Source organism: Electrophorus electricus, chromosome 22 (genome assembly GCF_041902795.1).
Source record: "Electrophorus electricus isolate QZ-2024a chromosome 22, ASM4190279v1, whole genome shotgun sequence".
In the NCBI taxonomy this organism is placed as follows: Eukaryota; Metazoa; Chordata; class Actinopteri; order Gymnotiformes; family Gymnotidae; genus Electrophorus; species Electrophorus electricus.
The window spans coordinates 17,130,001-17,144,477 of record NC_137518.1 but is presented as its reverse complement, the minus strand read 5'-3'; the positions used below and the strand labels follow the sequence as shown (position 1 = coordinate 17,144,477).

The window sequence follows — 14,477 nt, the reverse complement described above, 5'->3', positions numbered from 1 at the left end:
TAGATATTTGATATGTACTGTATCTGCATTTATGTCTATCCTGTGCTTGCGTGTCTGCGCGAAACATTAAAAATCACGTTTTGGTCTAGGTAGTGGGCTGAGCGTGTGCGCATGTAGCATGCGGCACTGCCCGTGTGGTCGGTATGCGTCTCTGGTATTGAGAGTGTTTTCAGGTCGGCGTGTGTGTGTGTGTTCTGCAGGCTCAGCGTTGTCTGAAATGTAGTTCATTATCCCGGCCCGCCCAGGCTTGACGCGTTATTATCTTTCTCTTGCGTACAGACTCCATTTCAATTACCCTCCAACCACGTGTGGCCCGCACTCTAAACCACTCATCACCCAGCCGTGGCCGTCGGCCCGCCTAACCCGCTGGGCCTCAGCCAATCACACGAAGCGCAGCAGCTTCGCATCCAGTTACAGAGGCAAGATTAAACCCATTACTGGTTGAGGATGCGTCTTATCCTCCAAAGAAACTGACTGCAGCATGTCAGCGAATCAGAGTAGCTGTTAAGTGCAGCTGCAGGAGAGATCGGGGATAGAACTTATCAAAGCCTCTCTCCGCACGCGGCTGCCAGGGGGGAGTTATCCGCAACGAAACGATAAAAGCGGGAAGCTCGCGTTTCACAAAATAACATTCCTGGTGGGAACGTTGGATTTTGGATGCAAAACGTATATTAAAAACGTCTGTTGCAAATGAGTGGTTATGGTACTTTACTTTTTAAAAAAAAGGTGTGTGTAAATAGTCCTTATCTCTTGGCTCTGTTTCACTGTGTTCTGAAATACACGAAGGCGCACAACAGCTCCTGGCTCACGCCTCACTGATCCCAGCGCGTTGCAGGCCACGAGGCTGTGCTCTGCCGTGATACTGACCCGATTCCCGCCCTGTACGTGCACGGGAAAATAGAATTAAGCCGAATCGTTTTTGTGGCTCCTTATGAATATATATGTTTAATTCGTGTCTTGAAATGTAGTTAGTGAAACTGAATTGATAAATTCAGTTCATTATGATAAATATATAGTAAGCATAACTAGTAATTTATATGGCTCATTATTATTATTATTATTATTATTATTATTATTATTATTATTATTATTATTATTATTATTATTATTATTATTTAGTAGTGCAGAGAAGCTAACAATCGCCTAACAAAATTAACAAAGCGAATAAAGATTCGTTTTCACCGTTCAGTACAGTAGTCATCTTTCTTCACCCTTTTCCCTAGAAAAAGCTCTTTTCTAGATTTTAGATGTTTAAATCTAGATTTTTATTTGATGCTTTAATTCCAAGACACTTGATCCTCTTTTCCTCCATCTGATGAAGACCATGTAGGGCGGAATGACAGGACGCCTTTAATGCAACCTAGTATGTTAATAAAGATATTTTAATGTTTTTAATATTTTAGTATTTTAATGCAGCCTAGTATGTTAATGAAGATATTTTAATGTATTTAATATTTTAGTATTTTAATGCAACCTAGTATGTTAATGAAGATATTTTTTAAAGGAATGAGGGTTGCGCGTTCCTGACATTTACATTCTCCAAAAATGCCGACGTTCGCTGCATATAAGCCTGAATAAAAATGGTATATATTTTGTTATGAACAAGTGTGAGTTGACTGCGAGAAATGGTTCTCTTGTTTGTCTTCTTTCAGAAATATAAGGAATATGAAAAATCGGTCCGCCTCGAGGAGATTGACGGCGCCAGACTTGTGAAAAATGTGGCTGAGAACATGGCAGAAATGTTCCAGAAGAAAGCAGAGGCCGCGCGGGTGAGTCACACCTTTAGTTCAGTTGTCGGTGTTAAATTCAAAGAGGACGTTTCATGAGCTGATTAGATATTTCATTTTAAAAAGGTATTGTAAGCCTGTTATTATTATTATGATTGTGTACCAACTTCCCATTACTTATTCTTTATATTTATGACTTGAAATGCTCATGTAAATTCAGTATGCTTGTTGTGGATAAAGCTGCAATTTTGAAATTAGTTAACAGTGAATTACCGACGTATGAAGAAATATGACACGATTAAAATGTCCTGTCCCCTCCTCTGACTGGGCTATGCCTTTTCTCTGCCACCACCCGTGCGGTGTTTCCTTCCACTGGAGACGGGGCCACGCGTGCAACCTATTAATTGTCTCACCCCAGCAGTGCGTGGCGGAGATAGCGTTATCTTCTGCGAGCAGGTTGTCACTGTAGTCTAGTTTTTAGATTGTCTAGCATTTTCATTTGTTTAGAAGGGGAAAATCGCTAAAATATATCTATAGTGTTTTACGGACTGGAAGCCAACAGGGATTGTATTTTCTAAACTGAAATGTGCATTATAATAATCAAAAGGTCGTTTTTATTCTAAGATGGACCTATATTTCTGCCAGGTTTGTACGCTGCAAATGCACGCTGCGAAAAACTACTCCTTTTTATTTAGAGTATCAGTATGTATATATATATATATATATATATATATATATATATATATATATATATATATATATATATATATATATATATATATATATATGTGTGTGTGTGTGTGTGATTTATATAATTTAGTTAAAGCACAAATCTTTAAAAATCATTTGTATAGGTGTTTGACCTACACGTGTACGCAACTAGAAAACATTTCTAGGGGGTTGTACTGACTGTTAAATTGTCCATACAGTGTAGTGGCTTGATTTTGTTTACGCTGCACCACTTTCGTCGACGTGCCCTATTGCGACGTATTAATTTCTTTTCCTCAGGCGCTCGGCGAACTCAGCGGCATTTCTACGTACAAGCTAAGCAGTTCTCGCTCTATTCGACCCCCCCTCCCCGCTTTCTCTCTCATACCTTCAAACACACACACACACACACACACACACACACACACACACACACACACACACACACACACACACACACACACACACACACACACCACAGACACACAAAATACTAGTGGCATTTAGTGACTTAATAATGGAGTCAAGACCCTAATTACACCCATAATCTATTTAACAGTTGTTTCCTCTTTTAACAGGGACTTGCCGCATATATTTCTAATTATCAGAACACAAAGAAATCTAATAATTAATTTCTCAACATTGTAAACACGTGCCTGTTATTCAAAACCTTTGCAGCAAAGATGGCATCTTTGCTTGATTTTATATAGTGTGTGCACATCTCTTTGTGCTAAATAACAGGCCAGTCCTTTGATGTGTTTGGTCATATTGTCCCTTTAGCGGATAGTCGAGGCAGCAGAAGAGGCACATCTTCAGCACGAGGAGAACCCCGATCTTCAGGTAAGAACTTTTTTTATTATTTGAGAAGATCAGCTTCGGAACCGTGAGGAGCGCTTCACTCACGGCTCAAGTCTAAGCTCACTGTTATCGATTTCTCTGGAATGTTTTCCTTGGATCTGCGATGCATTGTCAGAAACACCAAATTGATCATGTTTTCCATGCTTATGTAAAATGTGAAGCCTACCTGACATGTCGACATAATGCGATATCCACTTGACCTTGCTATATGCAAATTAAACATTCAGCCGCCAGCTTCTTTCTCGATATGTTTAAAATATATTGAAGTTTTAGGTCTGGTGCAGCTTTCTGCCTCCTGCCCCCACTGCAGAGACGAAGATTAATGGGGTCTTGTGGCCTAGCTGAGCTGCGCCATTCCAGGGATAAATGGAAAATTCACTAGAGCAAAATACATTTAAAGTATTGGCGGTTGCCTTCAAATAATGAATTCATTAACACATTCTTTCTCCACGAATAAATTCCGATCGTGTCATGAACACTCCACTTTTAGTGAATAGAAATGATATGGTTGAAGGTCGTTTGGACTCTGATATTTCAGTACTTTCTGTGTTTGTATATGGTTATGTGTTTATATAGGCTCAGTGACTTTCAGACAAAATTACCATGTTAGTAAATGCTTATGAAGCCTGTACATGAGCAGTGTAATATTTTACTATTCTTACACTTAGACATTTATTGGTTTCCACTAATCAAACCTGATGCTGGTATTTCTTTATGAAGAAACTTTCAAGATTCTTTAACAAAGCCAGTTTAGTCTGTCACTTAGCATATGAGTCTGCATTGTATAGCAGAGGCCAGTATATAGCTGCACTACTGAATCATGACTGGTGTAACTGCTGAAGCAGGAAGCAGGTGGGACATGCATTGCAAACTGATTGAGCCGTGTTGGTCATTTAACCATGAGAGAGAATATTAAATTTGTAGAAGACATTTCAGTGTGTAGAAGCAGATAAGATATGATTGCACCGTGTGTGTGTGTGTGTTTGTCTGTGTGTGTGTAAGTAAGTAAGTAAGTGAGACTGCATTCAAGAGTGAGAAAGATGCTGGATCTGTTCCTTGGTTGTGGGTGCGTGCCTTAATGCCGGCTGTGTGTTTGGGGAGGCGGTGGTAGAGGAGGAGCTAATGAGTCCAGCAGTGTGTTAGTCACATACAGGCCATATGTGCTTTCTCCTGATCACCCTCACTGGCAATACCAGTGGCAGCAGCAGCATAATGCAGACAGAAGCACTGAGTGCGGACATTCCTCTGCCCCTCCCCCTCAGTGCCCTCTCTACTCCCCTCTTTACTCCCCTACTATGGCACATGACCGACCAGCCGTGGGATGAGCTGTCATTGCTGGACTTCCGAAATATGGCAGCAGGCAGCAAGCTTCTCTTCTCTTCGCTTCTGTAATTATGGTGTGAAATCGTAACATTAGATACACTGGGAGTTCGCAGCTCTTTGGATGTTGCCAAATTTTGCTGAATTTGTAACAGTGTTAAATAAAAGTCTAAACCAGAAATCAGATCAAGTCTAATGCCACAAAGTGCTTCCTTGGTCTACTGAAAGTCACACATCCTTTGCAGGACAAGGACTGATATGGATCTGAAACGAACAGAACTGGACCACTCTGATTCAGAGCTTCTGTCTCAGGATTTTGGTCCAATAGTATGGCTTGGCTAACAATACTAATACAACAAGAATGGGATGGCATGTTTCAGTTTAATTTTAAAAATGTTTGAATTTGAGTTGTTGAAATGTATAAGGAACTGTACAAGCAAACATTTCACATGGAACCCACGTTCACTGAATCCATGTGAACAATTCCAAATGATTTATTTCTTTTTCAGTGTGTCTCAAGCCAGCAAGCAGAATTAAGTGAAATTAAGTAGAGTCTTGGGTATTTTGTATTTTGGTTCTTGTAGGCCACTCAGAAACACATTCTTTACATGTGTGTTAATGTGATGTTTTTGGCTCCCTGGCCTTTTGAACAAATGCTTTTCCAGCACAAATTGTTCAGTTGTTTATAATAACTCTGCAAAACACTATGTGCATATTATTTCTTTGTGATGTCATCTGTATATTTCTTGCATTTTGGATGTTACATTTACTCATTGCATGTCTGTCTGGGTCTGTGCACATGCATGTGTGCTTATCCCCGCACAGTACGAGTACTTCAACGCAGTTCTGATCAATGAAGTGGACGTGAATGGCCACAGTGTGGAGCTGGGGGGGGAGTTTGTCCTGGAGCCCAACGACCACTTCAGCAACCTGTCTGTAAACCTCAGCCTCAGCGTAGTCCAGGTGCCCACCAACATGTACAATAAAGGTGAGCAATAAAGGTGAGAATGGCAGGATGTTCGAACGTTTAGCCTGGACACGCACCCCTCTCCTGGATGCAAACCTCTTGGAAAGGCACCTTTCAGCTGGAGTCACACCTCTCAGCTGTCCCTCCTGCTATAACTAGTTCACGTATTTGAGACTATATTAAAAATAACTCGTCTTTATGATGACAACCTACTAGTTACGTTTATAACATTGAACACTGCACTAAGCATGCAGTGATATTTGAATAAATATAGGTAGAAAGGAGAGAGAGAGAGAGTGGGGGAGAGAGAGAAAGAGAGAGAGAGAGAGAGAGAGAGAAAGGCAATGTTAGAGGGAGATGTAGAGAGAGATATAAGTTGGTGCAGACAGAAAGAGTAGTGTGCAGAGGGAGGGACAGACCCAGACATAGAGAGAGAGAGAGTGTGTGTGAGTGTGTGTGTGAGTGTGTGTGTGTGTGTGTGTGTGTGTGTGTGTGTGTGTGTGTGTGTGTGAGATGGAGCAGTGGCTTAAAACAGACACCTTAGGCCACTCCTACTTCAGTGATCTGAACTGGAGATGATTAGCTCAATGTCAGCTCCCCTCCATGGGTCAATAATCCCCTAGAGACAAAACTGCAGTTACCGATAGCGCACAGCCCACCATGGGTGTGTGTGTGTATGTGTTTGAGAGTCAGCAGTGGTCACTTCTCTGTGACTGAGGTCTGTTCATTTCTGTGTGCCTGCAACGGCCTGTTATTGTCATGCTTTGTGAACTTACGCGGCAGTGAATGCAGTAACATTAAGACTGGACTCCATTAAAAGAACAATAATGGACAAGACATGATTTAGAGCTTATGGTCTTTGTGCACCGAAATTAAGGTGAAAGGTCACAAGTCTTAGAGTTTATTACTAATGGCAGATGATGTTCTTAATAGACATCTCTCTTTCTCTCTCTCTCTCTCTCTCTCTCTCTCTCTCTCTCTCTCTCTCTCACACACACACACACACACACACTCTCTCTCTCTCTCTCTCTCTCTCTCTCTCTCTCTCTCTCCCTCTTAGATCCTGATATAGTGAATGGGGTTTACTGGTCAGAAGCTTTAAATAAAATATTTGTGGACAATTTTGAAAAGGATCCCTCGCTTATTTGGCAGTATTTTGGAAGTGCTAAAGGTTTCTTCAGGCAATATCCAGGTGAGCTGTGTGTGTGTGTGTGTGAGAGAGTGTGTGTGTGTGTGCAGGCATGTATAAAGATCATGATACTAACCTCATTTACAATGAAAAAATAAATGATTTTGCTAATGTTTTAATTTTACAGACCAACAGAGAGAATCAGTCTTTAAATGTATCAAAGTCATGGACTGATAAATGCAATCACTGGTATATGAATGTTCTAATCATGATTTATATCATGATTTGGATATCAGGAAAGTTATATTATCACATATGTGCTTTGTACACCTAATAGGAGACATACCTTATTTAACAGTGGCGCACGGTAGGCAAACATTGATATTGTGCTCTGACATTTAACCTCATATCTAAATACAGTGCAAGCCTTAGATTGCAAAAATAAAATTAAATATTTTCATTTAAATATTATCCTCTAAATATTTTTTCAGATTAGCAGGAACTAGTGAGAATTGCTTTTTCGCACTGTGAATACAGTAACATTAAATAAGAAATGTTTGAATAAGTATAATTATTAGATAAATAGATTTATGTAATAATGTAAATCTAATAATTAGATTTAAAATAACTTAAATATTTGAGACAAAAAAAATCTAGATACAGAAAAATGCATTTGCTCTGCATGATGACGTTTTCTGTGACCAGGTGTGAAATGGCATCCTGATGAACATGGCGTCATCTCTTTTGACTGCCGCAACAGGAAATGGTAAGAGCCCACATTTTCAATGCTCTGTTTTACTTGGACGGTGAGGAACTGCTGACAGAGCGCTCTGCTGAGCTCTCCCGAGGGTCGCTCTTGAGTTTACCAACAGAAACCATAATGACCCAACCTATACATTTTAGAAGGGCTAATGTTATTTTCCCCAGGCTTCTTCCATTGTTGGGTTACCATGCTACCAGTTTCAGAAACCAGGGAATGCAACTGGCAATACTGAGCAGGGCAGTTGGCTGGTGTGACTGCGTTCCTCTTATATGGTCACACGTGACTTGTACAGTAACACTTGTGATATATATGGTTGCACGTGTCTCATTTTGACCCGCTCTCTCTGCAATGTTTGCTTCGATGCTTTGGCAGAAAAGGACCCAGGTTGATGTAATTTCCTTGCTCCAATGAGTTCAGTTCAAAAGCAGGTTTTGTGCATTTATTTATTTCCTTTTTATGTGCACGGTAGCAAGAAAGGACAAGTAAATGAATGCCAACATAGCTCATGTCATTAAAAAAACATTTTCATGAGTCTCTGGAATTATCGCAGCCAGTCCAGAAATCATTGTGGAGCGTCAGTTCAGTAGTGTACAGAGTATGCTCCCAATAGCCATTTTTCTAATGCAGAGGTAAGGCATGCCAACGGTGAGTACACATATTCTGTGGAGGTCAGTCTCTGCTCACTTGCACACTGTGTGCTTCTGAATGCAGATGTTGGAGATGATGGAGGAGGACAGCAGGTATTCACTGAGCCTGTACTATAGCCTGTGTTATTTACCAGCCATGCTTGAATGTAACAGTGGAGGAGTCAATCATGATAAGTGACTATTGCTCTTCAACAAATGCACAGCTTTCTGGACTGCAAAAAAAGAAAACTGCAATGAGCTAAAAACATAACCTTCTTCACTTGAGTTCATTTACATGACATCAGTGACTATACCTATTTATTATTAACAGCACAAATGAAGAAATCGGTGCATTTTTTCTCAACAGAGAATTTGGGTGTGCTTTGGTTGAACGACTTTGGTTCACAGCGCCCCCTACCTTTCACCTGAGCAGGTACATCCAGGCCGCCACCTCTCCGAAAGACGTGGTGATCCTGGTGGACGTCAGCGGCAGCATGAAAGGTCTGCGGCTAACCATCGCCAGGCAGACCGTCTCTTCCATCCTGGACACCCTGGGCGACGACGACTTCTTCAACATAATCGCTGTGGGTCCTGGGTGGAGCTTCCTGCTCTGCTCAAGCCTCTATTTAAGGGTGGAACTGTAGATGCCCAGTGTGGCTAATGTGAGATTAGGGAAATAGATATCACTGGCTGCTTCACTGCTAATACACACTTTGTTGCATTGTTTTGTTCCTGCAAACCCAGTATTTAATGCGATGTGCGGGTTTTATTTTTTTCTTGGTATATTTGCAACATTAAAGTTCAGTAATCAGGAAACACATAGTCTAACCTGATACACTGTGGGAGGTAAAAACCTTTTAGTGTTTTAGAAAATTAGCCCCGGTATCACAAAGTAAAGTTGTCAGGCTGAAGAGGTGGATTTACTTCTTTCATACAGTAGAGTGGAACTGCTCTCTGCCTTTTTTCACAGTACAACCAGGAGGTCCATTATGTGGAACCGTGTCTGAATGGTACACTGGTGCAGGCAGACAGAACCAATAAAGATGTGAGTCTCTCTTTCTCTCTGCACCCTCCATCCCTCTCTCTCTTATTTCCACCTCTTTTTCGCTCTCTGTCCCCTCATTCATTATCTCCTCTGTCTGATCTCTCTCTCACCCTTCTTTCTTTCCATCTCAGTCTCTTCTTATCCTTTGTCTCTCAGGTTCTCTGTCACTTCTTTCTCATGTCTTTTCTCTTCATCCCAATAAGCCAAATCAACGCAGAAGTTCAGCACCAAAAGAAAAGGCTCCGTTTCCCAGTCATAATCCAATAGTGTAGAGGAAGGGCTGCATTTCAGTGTTTAAATACAGTAAATACAGTAGCTCTGTTTTTGCTTTGTTTCTACTAACTACATTTAATATATACTGGTATTGCTCTGCAAATTTTTTTTAAATGCTTTAGATGATACCCTTCAAGTTGGATGTTAAAATGTTATCCATCTAAAAATGTACAGCTATGTATTTTGCAATATATTTTTAGTTCTGGACAGTGAGTATATTCCAGTTCTGGACAGTGAGCACGGAGAGTAGCAGAAAGCAGACGTGAGATTCATCCACCCCCCCCACCTCCTCGCCCCCCCCCCCCCCCCCCCCCTCTGCTGCAGCATTTCCGGGAGCATCTGGACAAGCTGTTTGCCAAGGGCATTGGACTGCTGGGTGAAGCTCTGACTGAGGCTTTTACCATCCTCAATGAGGTGACCATTCACTCCTGTTTATCTGGCATAACTGAACCGGTTATCCTCGTGCGGTTCGGGGCTGGATTTCTCCTGCGGTTTGCCTGCACTTGGTGTCTGCAACACCTGTAATGCGGAGACTTTATATCGGCGTATGGGTGAAGCGTGCAGTCTAGTGCAAGCTCCCTTGATTTCACTCGGAATTGGAAAATTTTGAAAGAAAGCTGATCCCAGATTAGATGTTCTCCAGTACTTTGTATGGCATCCTAGAGAAGCGTGTGCATGTGTTTCTGAATGTGTGGGTATTTGTGCATTCGTGTTGGTAAGAGTGTGCGTGTGAGTGTGGGGGTGTGTGGGGGTTTGAGTGTGGGGGTGTGTGGGGGTGTGAGTGCCTGCTGCTACGCTTCACTGCATCCGTTCTCATTTCTGCGACACCTCTATCCGAATCTGTGATTAATAGCAGTAATTAACAGCACTGATTAACAGGCAGACTGGAGAGAATCACAGATAGTGGTCAGACACAGTCTATTTGCTTTCTTTCTCTTTCTCAGAGCGTGCAGAGGTTGGGTTGGGAGGATGAGAGGAAAGGGAGAAAAGAGGGACCAAGGGGGTAAAAGATGGATGGGAAGAGGAGAGAGTAGTGCAGGAGGAGAGGTAAAGAAGGAGTGAAAGAGACAGAGGATGAGACGGTATCTGTATTTTCCACCTTCATTAAAGGTGAGGTAATAAATATGGTAATCAACGAGGCCAGTTGTACTAGATGTTGTGTGTGTATGTTTGTGTGTGTGTGTGTGTGTGATGAGCTTAGTACTTGAGAAGTTCAGAGAGAGAAAACTTTAATAGCCATTACCTAAACATTTTCACAGATTTAATGTGACACATTGCTGAGCTGCAGACCTGGAACTGAATACAGGGATTAAATGAGCTCCAACATTTCTACATTTCTGCTCTTAGAACATGAGCAGGCAGTAGAAGGTCCTCCATTACAAAGCATGATGAAGTCCTTCAAAGTTGAGAATTCATGGACTTAGGTTCAGTGGGATAAAGTGCAAGCTGGAAAATGACACCAGACCCTGAGGAATTACATATCATTTACAGTACCAAAACACTGGCCAACTCTACTGCTTTTGTCTGAGCAGTACACATGTGATAACATCCTGCAGTGCAGTGCCCAATATAAAGTGACCTCAGACATGTGCATTTACAGCACTCTTGTATATGCTATTATCTGTTCTGTGAGTTTTGTGTTCTTGCTTGCAGATGTGCATATGTACACATGTATATATGTACGTGTATGTGCATGCAGGGTTTGTGTGTGTGTGTGTGTGTGTGTATCAGAGAGGCTTTTTAACTGGGTGATAATATCATTGCTCAGTTCGCTTTGCCTCTGAGTTCTCCTTTGTCACAGGTCAGTAAGCTGGTTAATTACTGCTATGGATCTTAATCCATCAAATTAATGACTGCTCCTCTTCTGTCTGCACGCAAGCACAGATTATCAAAAGCATCATCTTGGGGAAGCTTGGGCCCGAGGGCTGGATTATAATTCGTGCTGCTTGCTCAAAAGCAGAGTGAAAGAGAGGCAGGAGACTAGTTTAGTTCTACCACCACCATCCGTCTCAGTCCTTGTAAACTCGCACAGAACAGCAGCACTAAAAGAAAAGGCTCAGTGTCTGCGTCATAGTCTAATAGTATAGAGGAAGGGCTGCATTTCAGCATTTAAATACAGTAAATACAGTAGCACAGATGTATACACAATTTTAATGCTTTGTTTCTATAAACTGCATTTAATATATTGTGGTATGGCCCTGCAAAAAAAAAATCTAAGATCTCAAAATGTACGCATATGCATTTTGTAATATATATTTTTGTAATGAGTTTTGTAATGAATTGTAATTTATGTAATCAAAATATTTGTATCTAGGATCCTTATTTTCTCATTACGTGTTTAATGAATTTAAAAGAAGACTATGCATGTGCTTGCATAGATGTGTGTGTATGTGTGTTTGTGTGTGTGTGCATGTGTATGTGTATGTGTGTGTGTGTGTGTGTGTGTGTGTGTGTGTAGTTTAACCAGGCAGGGCGTGGGAGTGTATGCAGCCGAGCCATTATGCTGGTGACAGACGGAGCCACTGAAATGTACGATGATGTTTTCGCTAAGTTCAACTGGCCTGAGCGTAAGGTAAGTTCCCTGAGCACCACCACGGGCCGGACTCTGTCCATTGCAAAATAGCTTCCATGGCAATCTGGTATGCCAAAAATGTAAACCTTTTGATTTACCGTGCAACATCAATTCATCTCTGCAGGGCTGTTTAATTTCTGTTTTTGACAGAGTGAGAAATTGTAGTGTGTATGTTGTGCAGGGGTTGTGTGATGCTGACCATACAAGAGGCTTTCTTAATGGAACTAGATCATCTCAATTCATTAAATGAGCTTCTTAATTAATTAACTGAGCTTCTTACTTTCTTTCTAATGATCCTTACTGTTCTCCATACAGGGGAGAGTGTGTAAAAAATTGAATGCAAGAACATAGCTGCACACCAGAATCACCCCTCATATCAGGTCAGCAGCCTGGCTGTTTCCAGCCTCCTGCAGAGGTGTCCTGGGTGTTCTACAGTTTCCAGTGGTTTTGACTCACTTCACCTGACCTAACTTAATAGATAATGTCTGTAATACTAGGGCAAGTTTCCTTAAAGCATCGCTTTTTTGCCCGTGTTAGCTAATAGCATTTGAAGTGATGCATACAATCATTTGAGAGTAATTGTTCTACTAAGGCATTTTAGATTATTATATTATTTGTTTACTGATAGCATTTGAAGTGATATGTACTACTATTTCAGTGTAATCTTTGTACTTAGGTATTAGATTACCTACTACTCATGAAAGTACATATCAATATATTTTGTGTAAAGTGCTTGCAAGGGTGGGTTTTATATGGATTAGCAGATACCCTCATGTATGCGTGGGGCTGTGTTATGTAGAGCTGATTGCTCTCTTGACATTCCAGATGTGTCTCTTAGCATCCCATAAGATGTGTCCACATCTTTCAGTGTTCCCACGACCCTATCATCTGGGGGGGGGTGGGGGGTGAAATACATTTTTAAGGTCGTGAAGAAGGTGTGCATTTCTCTCTGTGTGTGTGTGTGTGTGTGTGTGTGTGTGTGTGTCCTTGCAAATGTTGCACTCATGCTGCGCCATAACTGCTTAGAACGAGCTGAAATGAGATCCTATTTATACTGGACAGAGAGAGGCAATGTACTGGGAAATAGAGGCAGGAGATGGAAGGAGCGATAGAGTGAGAAGGAGGGAGAGAGAGATGGGGGGATGAAGAGAGAGAGGGAGAACTGTAGTTGAGGAAAGGAAAATGGACATAAAAGATAAGAGTTACAATGGACTGTAATGGAGGATTCTGACAAAATCACTGCGAGTAAAGGCAGTAATAAAAGTCAGTAGAGCCCTGACCTGAATAACAATCTTGCATTTTCTCTACTGGTAGGTACGCATATTCCCTTACCTGATTGGACGTGAATCAGCCTTTGCAGATAACCTAAAGTGGATGGCGTGTGCTAATAAAGGTTTGCTAAAGAACGCACACTGTTAACTCTTATTGGGGATAATGCAAAGAGTCACTGTCCAGAAACATCACACATTCCTTTCATTCATACTGATTTATGAAAAACACCTCATATGCCTTTTTCATACCGGTTTATCCTTATTACTCTGGTTCAAAAGATGATATATGATTTATACCTGCACATAAACCAGTACTTTTTGTTCTTTCTTTTTTTTAATGTTACAAAATCTCTCTTAATATATAAGCATAAAATGAAAATTTTATTTTGTGCTGTTCATAGGCTCAAATGCGTATTTATTTTACCTGTGTTTGGGTGCACAGTAAATGCTTAAGGCTGGCTTTTGTGATTTACAGTGCCTCCCTACTGTGGGGCAGAGCAATTGGCACTGTGGGCAGAGTCAGATGCGCTGTGGGTAGGAGCCAATGGCAGGTTATAGGTGTATAGAATGCTGAATTGGCAAAAAGGAGGCAGTGCAAGGCTCAGCCTACGGAACTGACATGCAGAGCTCAAAGGTCAAATGAGTCTAAATCACTCTTCCTGTCAGCTGTGGTCCCCTGACTGCTGTGTGCTGATCACTCCCATGTGCCTTCTTCATGGATGGCTGGACATGGAGATAAATACACACACACACATACACACACACACACACACACACACACACACACACACATACACACATGCACACACACACACACACACACACACACACACATACACACACACACACACGCACACACACACACACACACACACACACACACACAGTCACTAAGACTGCCCCACTTGGCACTTGGATCCTTGTGCACAAAGAAGCACATAAAGTAACCACTCTAACACTATTACAGGCACGCTCACACGCACACTCACATACATAGTGTCACCCACACACACTCACACGCAAAGTCACATACACACACAGGAACACCATAAAGGGGGGATCGTAAGGGACATGGCCACCCTTATATAATCGCTGCCTCCCCCCAAATCCCCCCCCCCAGAGAACTGACTCGCATATGCATAATATGCTGCCTAATATATTTCTCTCTCATATACTACATTAGGTACTGTCCATTTCAATCAATAGTGTATATTTTTA

General features: G+C 41.5%; 1 protein-coding gene across 7 annotated transcripts in view; it reads left to right on the top strand.

The window, feature by feature from the left end:
- Positions 1 to 14,477, top strand: part of cacna2d3 (calcium channel, voltage dependent, alpha2/delta subunit 3) — a 41,069-nt gene that overhangs the window by 3,665 nt on the left and 22,927 nt on the right. For all 7 annotated transcript variants that reach the window (XR_014119431.1, XR_014119430.1, XR_014119429.1 and 4 more), the window contains exons 3-12: positions 1,653 to 1,769; positions 3,216 to 3,275; positions 5,439 to 5,601; positions 6,641 to 6,772; positions 7,415 to 7,475; positions 8,532 to 8,682; positions 9,069 to 9,143; positions 9,741 to 9,830; positions 11,875 to 11,988; positions 13,303 to 13,381. Coding sequence is in view for 2 of the 7 variants with exons in the window: in XM_035520589.2 (XP_035376482.2) it covers positions 1,653 to 1,769; positions 3,216 to 3,275; positions 5,439 to 5,601; positions 6,641 to 6,772; positions 7,415 to 7,475; positions 8,532 to 8,682; positions 9,069 to 9,143; positions 9,741 to 9,830; positions 11,875 to 11,988; positions 13,303 to 13,381 (1,042 nt within the window). In the remaining 5 variants the exon portion in view is untranslated. The remainder of the gene's footprint in view (positions 1 to 1,652; positions 1,770 to 3,215; positions 3,276 to 5,438; positions 5,602 to 6,640; positions 6,773 to 7,414; positions 7,476 to 8,531; positions 8,683 to 9,068; positions 9,144 to 9,740; positions 9,831 to 11,874; positions 11,989 to 13,302; positions 13,382 to 14,477) is intronic.